The sequence below is a fragment of the Leopardus geoffroyi genome, chromosome C2 (assembly GCF_018350155.1).
Source record: "Leopardus geoffroyi isolate Oge1 chromosome C2, O.geoffroyi_Oge1_pat1.0, whole genome shotgun sequence".
Taxonomy (NCBI): Eukaryota; Metazoa; Chordata; class Mammalia; order Carnivora; family Felidae; genus Leopardus; species Leopardus geoffroyi.
This window is the reverse complement of record NC_059333.1, coordinates 83,692,510-83,705,590: the sequence shown is the minus strand read 5'-3', so window position 1 is coordinate 83,705,590 and position 13,081 is coordinate 83,692,510. Positions and strand designations below refer to the sequence as shown.

The 13,081-nt window shown below is 38.3% G+C and overlaps 1 protein-coding gene across 4 annotated transcripts in view; it reads left to right on the top strand.

Moving 5' to 3' along the window:
* Positions 1-13,081, top strand: part of YEATS2 (YEATS domain containing 2) — a 116,092-nt gene that overhangs the window by 15,367 nt on the left and 87,644 nt on the right. For all 4 annotated transcript variants that reach the window (XM_045502810.1, XM_045502807.1, XM_045502808.1 and 1 more), the window contains exons 2-4: positions 6,243-6,360; positions 9,955-10,052; positions 10,601-10,693. In XM_045502810.1, coding sequence (XP_045358766.1) covers positions 6,258-6,360; positions 9,955-10,052; positions 10,601-10,693 — 294 coding nt within the window. In that variant the 5' untranslated portion in view covers positions 6,243-6,257. The remainder of the gene's footprint in view (positions 1-6,242; positions 6,361-9,954; positions 10,053-10,600; positions 10,694-13,081) is intronic.

Below are 13,081 nucleotides of genomic sequence, written 5' to 3'. Positions count from 1 at the left end.
ACTCAGACTTGTTATTTGAACAGGTATGATAGGGTAGTTTTGCTTTCTTACATTGTATGTAAGGGAAAATATGTATTTTTTTTTTTAAGTTTAAATTGACAACATTTACTTGTGTGTGTGTGTGTGTATGTATATATATTTTTAAGTTTATTTTGAAAGAGAGTGTGTGTGTAGAAGTGGGGGAGGGGTAAAGAGAGAGGGAGAGAGAGAATCTCAAGCAGTCTCTGTGCTGTCAGTGTAGACCCTGACGTGGGGCTTGAGCTCATGAACCCTGAGATCATGACTTGAGCTGAAATCAAGAGTTGGATGCTTAACCGATTGAGCCACCTAGATCCCACTTTTTTTTTTTTTTTTTTTTTAAATGTAAGCTTTACCCTCAATGTGGGGCTTGAACTCAACCCCAGGATCATGAGTCACATGTTCTACCAACTGAGCCAGCCAGGTGCCCCAACAATGTTTACCTTTTTCTTTTTAATCCAAAATGTGTTTATTGCTGAGGCACCTGGGTGGCTCAGTCGGTTAAGTGTCTGACTCTTTTTTTTGTGTGTGTGTGAACCTTTTTTTTAAGGTTTATTTATTTTGAGAGAGAGAGGGAAAGAGAGAGAGAGAGAGAACACACATGGAAAGGGCAGAGAGAGAATCCCAAGCAGCAGCTGCACTCTCAGTGCAGAGCCCAACGTGGGGCTCAAACTCACAAACCTCAAGATCATGACCTGAGCTGAAATCAACAGGTGGATGCTTAAGTGACTGAGCCACCCAGGCACCCCTAGATTTCTGACTCGTGATCTCAGCTCAGGTCATGATCTCACGGTTGGGAGTTCAAGCTCTGCATTGGGCTTTGCACTGGGTGTAGAGCCTACTTAAGAACAAAACAAAACAAAACATGATTATTGGGATTGTGTTCCACTCATCTTGGTTCAGGCTGCTTTTAGTGCTGCTTCCATCTGAAGGAGCAACTTCCTGTAGCCTTGCTCTTCCTCCTGTAGGCTTGCAAAGAACAGTGGAGCAGCCAACACACAAAACCTACCGTTTGTGCATGGCTAAGAGGATGGTGATTTTGTAGCATGCTTGGCACTTCACATCCATGACATAGGAGTTGGGGCTCTGAACCAGGCGCTTCTTGTGCTTCCTCCTCTCTTCCAGGAGTGATGAGTAGAGGAGGTCCTTTGCGAGGAGTATGTTCTTATGGAGAGGTCCTCCCCGCTGGAAAGACGTTCACTTTTTATAATGAGTCTGTTTCAGTGAGATAAAAATTCTAAATTAGAGGAATCAGCATTATGTATGTTTCTCTATGTTTCTGTGTTTGGCGTTGGTCCCATGGTATGGAGAAAATCTTTTCTCAAAGTCAAATGATAAACAGTAACAGATTTTTTTTTTTTTTTTTTTTTTTACCAGTTCACGTTTACCATCTCCTTATTCTTTTAGTTTCATCTGATTCAAAACCAGAGAAAATTAGTAGGACATTTTGTTTCTAAGTTGAATCTGATAATATCTAGCAACTGTTCATAATTTTCTTTTCATAAATCTCAAAGTCAGACAAGAATCCAAAACTTAATATGACCATGGGTCATTTGTTACACATTCCATTCATGTATTATTACATCACGGTGAGAGCATGCCTCAGCACTTGTGCCTAGCTTAGCTAGTGTATACTTGAATGTGGCATGTGTATACTTTAGTATTGTTCTTGCTAGACAGAAGCAGACCTGAATTATTAAAAAGTGCCCAGAGTGGGCCTAAATCTTCCTAAACATGTTTATTGGAGGCCCAAATTTATGCCCAAATATGACAGGAAAAGCTTTCTTACATGGGCTGCATGAAATATGAATAACCTTGGCAGCACAGGTTAACTCATTGGGGGTTTCTTCCTTACCCACCCCAACCTCTCTACAAATTCTTCTCTTTTTTTCCCTTCTGTTTCCCCAGTTTTAGAGCAAAGGTGAAAGAGTTTTGCTTTATCGCTTAAGTGAAGGTGAAATAAAATATTGTTTTCTTCAAGGATCCCCAGCCTTTCTGGGGAGGAGCCGCTATTACTCTTGGGAAGTAGGAGGAGAATATTCAGATTATGAAGTCCATAGAATGGATGAGTGAAGATGATGCTGGACTCACTCATCTTTACAGAATAATCCCATAAGGCTCTGGCAAGCTGTAGGAGACAGGTGGTCACCAAGGAAATGGTGTGGTGCAGAAACAGATTTGGAGATCTGCTGGGATGTGTCTGTCTATGCTTCTAGGTTTATTGGAGAATAGGAGGTGTGTTTTTTCCCGTCTGCATTAAAGAAGAAGGAATGAGGTTTATTGATTTTTAGGAATGTATTCTTTTTTTTTTAGAATGCTTTTTTTATTAAAAATTTTTTTAATGTTTATTTATTTTTAAGAGAGAGAGAGAGAGAGTGTGTGTGTGTGTGTGTGTGCGCACAGGCAGAGGAAGGGCAGAGAGGGTGGGGAAGACACAGAATCTGAAGCAGGCTCCAGGCTCCGAGCTGTCAGCACAGAGCCGGACATGGGGCTTGAACTCACGAACTGCGAGATCATGACCTGAGCTGAAGTCGGACGCTTAACTGACTGAGCCCCACCCAGGCACCCCTAAAACAATTTTTTTAATGTTTTTATTCGTTTGAGAGAGAGAGAGAGAGAGAGCATGAGCAAGGGAGGGAGAGAAAGGGAGGGAGACACAGAATCTGAAGCAGGCTCCAGGCTCTGAGCTACCAGCACAGAGCCTGACATGAGGCCCGAACTCAAGAACCTCGAGATCGTGACCTGAGCCGAAGTCGGCTACTCAACTGACTGAGCCACCCAGGTGCCCCTAGAATGCATTCTTCATGTAGTGACCCAAGATTTTTTTTCAGGTTGTCTAAAACTAGTTGCAGACCAAATGCGACCTTCTTCTTACTTTTCAAAGAAATGTTTTATTATTATTGTTTTATTTTTTCTTAGTAAGTTCTACACCCAAAGTGGGGCTTGAACTCACAACCCCGAAATCAAGAGTCGCATGCTTTGCCATCTGAGCCAGCCAGGTGCCCCATTATGTGTCACTTTTTATAAACTTTTTTTTTTTTTTAATTTTGTTAATGTTTATTTGTGTTTTGAGATAGCGATAGAGTGCAAGCAGGGGAGGGGCAGAGATAGAGGGAGACACAGAATCCAAAGCAGGCTCCAGGCCCTGAGCTGTCAGCAGAGAGCCTGATGTGGGACTCACGAACTGTGAGATCATGACCTGAACTGAAGTCAGAGGCTTAAACCAACTGAACCACCGTGTTCCCCTATAAGCGTTAAAAACAGAAAAAAATAGTTGGATTCAGGGCCTCTATAAAAGTAAAGATTCGTTTATAGCCTAAATTAAAGCAGTTATGTAATGATAGTGAACAAACATTAAATGGCTTGATTCAGGATATTTATAAATGCTAAAGATTTTTGAACATTTTTAAGCTTAGTGATATTACACAAGGTAGCAATTACAGGAAAAATGATCTCTTAAATCTAGGTTTTAAATATATATCATTACATAATGGGTCTCTCTCCCATCTGATTCAAGTAAGCCTGCCTCTGGGAGGGATGAAAGAACTGGACTAAGCTAAGAAACTTTTTTTTTTTTTTTTTTTAGGAAAATATTTTTAAGTAATCTTTACACCCAATGTGGAACTCAAACCCACAACCCTGAGATTGAGAGTTAAATGCTCCACTGACTGAGCCAGCCAGGCACCCCTAAGCCAAGAAACTTTTAAATTGTTATTTCTATTTTAACTGAGTCAAAATTTTTGGGTTAATATTTTATTTTTATTAATTTTACTTTGAAACTTTTTATTACCTCAAGGCACCTGGATGGCTCAGTCAGTTGAGCATCCAACTCTTGATTTTGGCTCAGATTGTGATCCCAGCGCTGTGGGATCGAGTCCCACGTCAGGCTCTGTGCTGAGTGTGGAGCCTGCTTGGAATTCTCTCTCCCTTTGCCCCTTTCCCTTGTTCACACTCTCTGTGTAAAATAAACAAAAAACAAAAAACACACTCTTTTTATTGCCTCAATAAATACATATTGTGTATTTTTCTTTTGGTTAGGTAAATAACCATTAGCAGTAGAACACAGGTCTGGAAATCAGGGAGCTCTTTCTTTTCTGTGTCATGGATTGTGATCTATGAGGCAACTCATGTAACCACCCTAGACCTGTTTTTTTTTAATCTGTATACTGTATCAGTAGGCCCTTGCTGCCCAGTAAGGGAGTCACTAGGCACAGGTGGTACTAAGCCTTTGAAGTGTGGCTAGTCCAAACTGAGATGTGCTAGAAGTGTAAAATACACACTGGATTTTAAAGACTTAGCACAAAGATAAGAATGTAAAACTTGGGTACATTGGTTAAGCAAAAATATTATTAGAATTAATTTCACCCATTTCTTTTTCCCTTTTTTTTTTTTTTTAAAGTAATCTCTTTGAGCCCAATGTGGAGCTCAAACTCACGACCCCGGAATCAAGAGTTGCATGCTTTACTGACTGAGTCAGCTAGGCTCCCCTCTTTTTCATTAAAAAAAAAAAAAATTTTTTTTAAGTTTATTTACTTTGAGAGAGTGAGTGAGCAGGGGAGGGGCAGAGAGAGGAGAGAGAATCCCAAGCAGACTCCTCGCCTGCAGCACAGAGCCCGATGTGGGGCTTGAACTCACAAACCATGAGATCATGACCTGAGCTGAAACCAAGAGATTTGGTTGACGCTTAACCAACTGAGCCACCCAGGTGCCCCTCTTTTTCCTTTTTTTAAAGTGACTGCTAGAGAATTTTAAATTCCATACATGGCTCACATTATATATCTTTTGGACAGTGCTGATGTGGACAGCATTTTCTAAATCAACTCATGAAATATTAATAAATGCTCAATGAAACACAGTTTAGAAGAGAAACAGGGTCCAGTAGAACTTTTTGCAGTGATATAAATGTTCTGTATTTGCACTGTCCAATATTGTAGCTCTAAACTACTGACAGCTATTGAGCATTTGAAATGTGGCTAGTTCTGAAGTTGAAAAATTGAAATGTGAAGAAAGGAACTGAATTTTGAATTAACTTTATTTTTTTATGTTTATTATCTTGAGAGGGAGGGAGGGACTGAGCGGTGGTGGGGAGGTGGGGGGAGGGTGGGCAAAGAGAAAGTGAGAGAGAACAAGAGGGGAAGGGGCAGAGAGAAGGAGAAACAGAATCCCAAGCAGGCTCTGCACCCTCAACACAGAGCCCTATGTGGGGCTTGAACCCACAAACTATGAGATCATGACCTGAGCCGAGATCAAGAGTTGGACACTTAACTGACTGAGCCACTGAGGCACCCCTAACTTTATTTTTTTAATTTTTAAAAGTTTACTTAACACCAAATAGCAACATATGGGTAGTTGCTAATGTATTGGGACAGTGCAGACCTGGAAGATTTATGGGATTGTTTTACCCAAAGACCTGTGTACATAGGACTTGTTTACCAGATTGCAGACTTGCTGTCTTAATATAAGTCGGTGTTTATTATGAATAATGATAAATGATCAATATTATTGAGTACCTGTTATGTAGCAGGCACGTTTAAGTAGCAGAAAGAGGATTTGTATGATTAATTATTTAATGAGAGCTTAACTATATATATTGCTCATTTTTTTAAGTTTAAGAAATTTTTTATTTTATTATTTTTTGAGAGAGAGACACACACAGAGTGTGAGCGGGGGAGGGGCAGAGAGAGCCGGAGACAGAGTGTGTGAAGCAGACTCCAGGCTTTGAGCTGTCAGCACAGAGCCCGGCGAGGGGCTCAAACCCACAAACTGTGAGATCATGACCTGAGCCGAGGTCAGATGCTTAACTGACTGAGCCACCCAGGTGCCTCTCATTTTGTAATATGGTGGATGCATTGTGAATTCCAAGATGCTGTTTGGGCTTTAACCATGTTGTCATCAGAGTCTGGTTTCTTTCCTTTCGTTATGAGTGCCCTTCATTGAAAGACTGGCCCCTTTTGAAAAGCCTGAGTAGTGTGCTGCCTTGTTAAAGGATTTTCTCTTGAAAGGCAAACCTACGCTTTCTAACAGATGATGTTGACTTTTTTCCTTAAAGTGAACCTTTGAAGGTAGTTAATGCTTTTGGCTTTAACAGGGATATGTACGTGTTTACAGAGACTTATGAGTTATCAGAATTATGTAATATTTATTCCCTTTATATATGTGTATACATATATTTATAAGTACTAGCATCAAACAGTGTTACTTGTTTATTTATTATTACTTCACAGTGAAGAACGAATGTCATGATGTCTGGAATCAAGCGGACAATCAAAGAAACCGACCCTGATTATGAGGATGTATCTGTGGCCCTTCCAAATAAGCGGCATAAAGCAATTGAGAATTCAGGTAGAAATTCACCTCCCTTAGGAAATTATTTATTTCTTTGTTGAGATCTGCATCCCTATAAGATTTACAGAAACTAAAACAAAATGCATTTCCACTGCTGTATATAATTTGAAGAGGGATTAGTTAAGTGCTCTGTTAATAGCAATACGCCATTTGTGACATAAGAGGCCAGGAAGACAATCAGGTAGACAGTGAAGTGTCAGTAATGAGACTGGCTGTAAGTTTTAGTTATCGTTGTGTGTTAGGTATAACCATAAAGTCCTATAATATGTATACTGCAGTGTGGTAGATGATTATAGGTGGTACATTGGGTTAAGTTTTTTATTGTAATTGTTGCATATTATTTTAATGTCTATTGGAAAGATGATGGTCTCATCAAACTTGTAATTTTGTGACTACTTTTGCTTAGGATGAGGCTAAAATAATGTAAAAATATTATTTAATTATGTTAATTAGGTGTTTCATAGGGTTCTCAGATGTGGTGTAGGTAACTTAAAGGTGGTATACGAATGATACACATTTGAGAAATAGTGATCTAGTTTAACTCCTGCACTTAGTTGCTAGTAGTTAAGGGGCATTAAACTACTTGCCCAAGATCATATAATTGGTTGAAGAGCAAATCATCAACTGTGTGTAGCTACCAAGAATGTTTTAAGCTCTCTCAGAAAAAGTTGCTAAATTTGAGTTATTTTATTTTAATTTTTTTAAATGTTTATTTTTGAGAGTGAGAGCGTGAGTGGGGGAGGGGCAGAGAAAGAGGGGGACAGAGGATCCAAAGTAGGCTCTATGCTGACAGCAGAGAGCCCTATGCGGGCCCGAACTCACAAACCACAAGATCATCACCTGAGCCAAAGTCGGATGCTTAACCAGTTGAGCCACCCAGGTGCCCCTGAATTTGAGTTCTTAAATTATTGCTGAAATTCATTACCGTTTATTTAAATAGTAAGTCCATATAAGTTAACATTTACAGCTGGGTAAAGAAGCAGCCAAGTCATAAAGTGTTGTAGCTCCACAAAGATTAGTGCTGCTAGAATTGAAGTAGTGAAAGAAAATTCCTGTCTCTCTCAGTGCAGTCAAGTCATATGTACCACAGAAAGTCTTTGTGGACCAAAAATTATCAAATTGAATTCCAAATAATGAAACCGTTTCATTCACTGCAACCTTTCCCCTCATTCAGTTGTAATTTTATTTATAAGGAAAAGTCATTTCCTTTCCGTAATAAGCCAAATAAATGTGAAACTTATATCCATTACTCAAATGCATCACATGGCATAACTTTTTTTTTTTAAAGAAAACTAAGAGTAGGAAAAACTGATTGTTTTAGTAAACATCATAATTTCAGTTTAAATCTAGTGTAAGTTCCCAGATACTCAGCCTAAGCAGGGATGGTTTTTTCTTACTGAAAGACAGTTTGCTACTCTTCTTTTTGATGTCCATACTCTCTGCCTAAACCCAAGCCATGTTTTTATTTTTCAGAATTTTTCTCAAAGTAGATTTGGTAGGATGCTTCCCTTTGCTTATATTGTTTTGTTTGTTGTTTGTGTTTTTATTTATTCCATGAAAGGGATACTTTAGAACCATTTCTTTCTGAGGAGCTTATGATAAAATAGACTTCAGTGATCACAGTTGCTGACTTTTCAGCCTTCCCTAAGAGTATCTGCTGATTTCTCCAGACGAGGACATATATATAGTAATACTAGAAAATACTTTTCTTTTTCATGATGAAAAATATCAGTCATTTGCTTCCATGCAGACATATCCACAAGAATGCTCTCTTATTCCATTACTAGTATACATTGAAGTTTAATGGCAACATTGAAGTTGCCATATAATGGCATGTTTTACAATGAGAAAGTGATATGGCCATCAGAGTATCCAAATTTTCTCTGCAATTTTTCATATACTTCAAAGCATGGGTGAACATCATTTTTTCATGTTATAAACACAGAATCCTTTTGCAAAATTCCAGGTTTTTTTTCTTTTTAAAGATTTTATTTTGAAGTAATCTCTCCACCCAAAGTGGGGCTTGAACATAATTACAACCCCAAGGTCAAGAGTTGTATATTCTGTTGACTGAGCCAGCCAGCTGCCCCCAAATTCCAGGTTTTTCAAGCAGTCATTTGGCTCTTTTTTTTTTCTCTTGTATCTGATATTTTAGACTCTGAGTTGCATATTATTTTGAGTAGTCATCATCTGAATTCTATCACATTTAGAGGCATTTTCTTTTCTTTTTTTCTTTCCTTTTCTCTTTGTTTAAGTTTTTATTTAAATACCTGTTTAAATTTTTTTTTTAACTTTTATTTATTTTTGAGACAGAGGCAGAGAGTGAACGGGGGAGGGTCAGAGAGAGGGGGACACAGAATCTGAAACAGGCTCCAGGCTCCGAGCTGTCAGCACAGAGCCCAACGCGGGGCTCGAACTCACGGACTGAGAGATCATGACCTGAGCCGAAGTCGGCCGCTTAACCGACTGAGCCACCCAGGCACCCCTAAATACCTGTTAACACATAGTGTAATACTAGCATCAGGAGTAGAAGCATTTTCTTTACTTTTGAATTCTTTATTTGCTTATTCCTTTATGTAGTTGTGATCAGAATCTGCTGAATTGCTTGCCATATTCTTCTCTACAGAAGGAAGCTACATGCCTTTTTATGAACTGCTCTTATATCACAGACTGCCTCCCCTCTAGCTAACTGTATTTTCTTTGTCCTTGGACTGTGGTTTTTCACAGGTCAACAAATGTTTCTCCTGGAATTTTAATAGATTTCATTTTTTTTCCCCAGTAATTTTATTTTGATACAATTCCAAACAGAATAATTGCAAGGAATACTTGCATGTCTTTGATCCAGATTAATTTGCCAGTTGTTTATATTTTTGCCTTATTTATCAGTCTTTCCCCCACCCCAAACACACACACACACACACACACACACACACACAAACACACACACAGTCGCACAAATGCATGCATTCAGGTATATATACACATCATTCTTTTTAAATCGTTGGAGAATAAGTTGGACACCTGTAAACACAGTGTTATTTCCTAAGGAGATTCTCTTATGTGATCATAGTACTATTATCAGAAGCAGGAAATTTTAACATTCATCCATCACATTGTGTAACCTATAGTCCATATTCAACACTTGAATAACAGGGACTAGTCCCAGTACTGTATTTTATAACTGTTTTCCCCTCTCCAGGATCCAGTCCAGGATCACACAGTGCATTTTGTTGTCATATCTCTAATCTGCTCAACCTTTCTGTCTTTCTTGACTCTAATATTTGAATCATATAAGCCAGTTACTATGTGGAATATCCTTCAGTTAGGTTTGTTTGATGTTCCCTGTGATTAGATTTAACATTTTTCACCAGAACGGCATAGAGTGATGACATTGCATTATGTCAGAAAACACATGAGGTCAGTTTGCCCCTGTATTAGTGATGTTAACTTTTCATCATTGATTAAGGTGACAGCCACTAGGTTTCTCCACTTAGGAGTCATTGTTTCTGGGTTTGTTCTATTGCATGCTGACTTAAATCAAGACAGTCACTGATTAATTAGACCTTGGATTATTTTATGTTCTTTTTGCAGCTCGAGATGCTGCTGTGCAGAAGATTGAGACTATTATTAAGGAACAATTTGCACTTGAAATGAAGAATAAGGAACACGAAATTGAAGTCATCGACCAGGTATAATGGTGATAATGGTGATATATTTAAAAAATGGTGATAAATTTAAAAAAACAACAAAGCTATTGCAAAAAAAATCTATACATGATGAATTAAAAAAGATCTGTTGAGATAAAATTATGTTTTTTTTTCCCTTTGCCGTTCTTTTAAAGAGTTTTCTCATTCTGGAAAAAAGGCATTTTTTTTTTTTTTCTATAAATGAAACTGCAGGAAAACATAATGAAAAAAAATTACCTGAAATTCCATCCCAAAACATAATTCCTCTTTGCTCTTGTGCCCAGTTTCTTTATGGACGTTTCTCAGTGAATATGCATATATACACACAGATGTTCATATTAACATGTCTATATTCTCTTGCAAACATTGGCTTTTGTCATTCTTTTCAATCCTTTGCCAGTTTGATAGGTAGAAATAGTCATGTTTTTGCTTTCCTTTGCTTATTAGAGAAATTGAGCTTTTGGTCATTTGTATTTCTTATTTTATGAAAATTTTTATAGTGTATCTCTTCTGTCATTTCCATTTTTTTAATGAGTTAACATTGTTTGTAGCGATTGATTGAGGCAAGAAGGATGATGGATAAACTTCGTGCCTGCATTGTTGCCAACTACTATGCTTCTGCAGGCCTTCTAAAAGTTTCTGAGGTAAGTTTTCCTCATATACAATCATTTCTGGCCATCCATATTTGTTGTATGAAGGGGAAATCAGTGTTAATGTGAAATTCCTGCCTTTGAAACGTATCTTGTATTGGCCTTCAGAATTCAAGAAGCCTCGCCTCCCTTCCTGGGAAAATACGTAAACTGTCAATAATCCCAAGTAACATTTTTTCCTTTTTATTTAATCCTTTTCCAACTAATATTCAGCACTGTTGCTAGGATTTGCAGGTACAAAGTTGAATGAGACCCTGTTCTTGCCTTATTCTTCATTTGATTATGGTCGGCTTTGGAGCAAATTATAGGTAGATTGATTTTCCTAATGAACAGCAATTTGTAGTTTCAGTATATATACCTTATTCAGGAAACCGTGATTTTTTTTCCCCAGTCTTTATGAAAAATTTCAAGTACACTGAAGAGGTGAAATAAACACCTGTTTATGCATGCTTAGATTCCATATTTTAACATTTTGCTTTATTTATTTTTCTCTAGAACATTTGAAAATAAGTTCCAGGCATCATGACACTTCACCCCTAAGTACTTAAATCATTTATTTACTAAAGGACATTCTTTTGTGACTTCCTGATATTATTTGATAACCAGTCCATATTCATATTTTCCCAGTTGTCCCCAAAATATCTTTTAAAGATTAAAAAAATTTTTTTTTAATGCTTGTTTATTTTTGAGAGAGAGAAGCGTGCATGCACACACACGAATGGGGGAGGGGCAGAGAGAGAGGGAGACAGAATCTGAAGCAGGCTCCAGGCTCTGAGCTGTCAGCACAGAGCCCGACGCGGGTTTCGAACTCATGAACTGTGAGATCATGACCTGAGCCAAAGTTGAACACTTAACTGACTGAGCCACCCAGAGCCCTGTCCCCAAAATATCTTTTAAAGCTTGTTTTTGACACGGGATCTAAGGTTCATGGGCGTTTGGACGTTTTGTTTCTCTAGACTCATTTCATCTAAAATACTTCTTTTACCTTTTCCCCATGATTTTGACTTATTTGAAGAGAATAGTTCATTTATGTTTATAGGATATCCCACATTTTGGGTTTATTGTTTTTTCCCCTTGGGTTGTTCCTTCATTCCCTCTATTTTTTTTGCAAACTGGTAGTTGGGTCTAAAGATTTGATTAAAGTTAGAGGTTTTTGGCAATAATACTTCCTAAGTGATTCTGTATACCTCATGATTATATCACATCAGGTGACATAGTAATCAGGTTGTCCTGTTGTTAAAGATATTAAGTTTAACCACTTAGTTAATGTGATTACCACTAGATTGGTCCAGTTATAAAGGAATGGGGATAGGGTTCAACTGAAACAGAAGTTCTTGTTTGACAGTTTGATAATTTCAGCATAACTTTTCGTTTTTCATTTTAAAATTTCTTTTTCATAAGTTTTCTCAGATCATTCTCTTGGACAGTACTGGCTCAGGGAGAATGGTGGCAGGGCTGGGGAAGGTGTGACGGCATACTGCTTTCTTTGCATTGTTCCCCATGGTTTTTACAGATAAGAGGTGCTGTGTTTTGGCTTTCATGTCATCCTGTGGAGCTTAGGGTACCTGGCATTGGTGGTACTCCTGACATTGTCTTGGAGAAATCTGGAGCATTATTTGAGTTTAATCTTAGGTAGTTGTTTCTTCTACTTTAGGAATTTCCATAATGCATATTACAGCCTAAACTATTTTTTAATTTTTTTTTCTAAATGTTTATTTTTGAGAGAGCACATGCTCAAGCTGGGATAAGACAGAGAGAGAGGGAGACATAGAATCCACAGCAGACTCCAGGCTCCATGCTGTCTGTACAGAGCCTGACGTGGGGCTCGAACCCACGAACCATAAGATTTACGACCCGAGTCGAAGTCAGACCCTTAACTGACTGAGCTACCCAGGGGCCCTGAGCTATTTTTTTAGAGCTATCATAACAAATTACCACAAGCTTGGTGGCTTAAAACAAGAGGAATTTATTATCTGATGATTGTGGAGACTAGCAGTCCTAAGTCAGGGTGTTGGCTGGACCATGTTGTCTCTGAAGGCTGTAGGGAAGAATCCTTCTTTGCCTTCGCCTACCTTCTGACAGTTGCTGGCAAACCTTGGCATTCCTTGACTAGTGGCTACATCACTGTAGTTTCTGTATATCTTCACATGGATATTTTCCCTCTTGTGTGTCTTCTTAGTTTCTCTCTGTCCACATTTCCCTCTTAACTAGGTAGGCCCTAAAGCAGTATGATTTCATCTTAACTTGATCATATCTGCAAAGAGTCTATTTCCAAATAGAGTCACCTTCAAAGTTCAGGGTGCATATGAATTTTTGGGAGATGCTCTTCAATGCAGATTTTAAAGTCATTTCTTATAAGCTAGCAGCTGCATGGTACGGGGC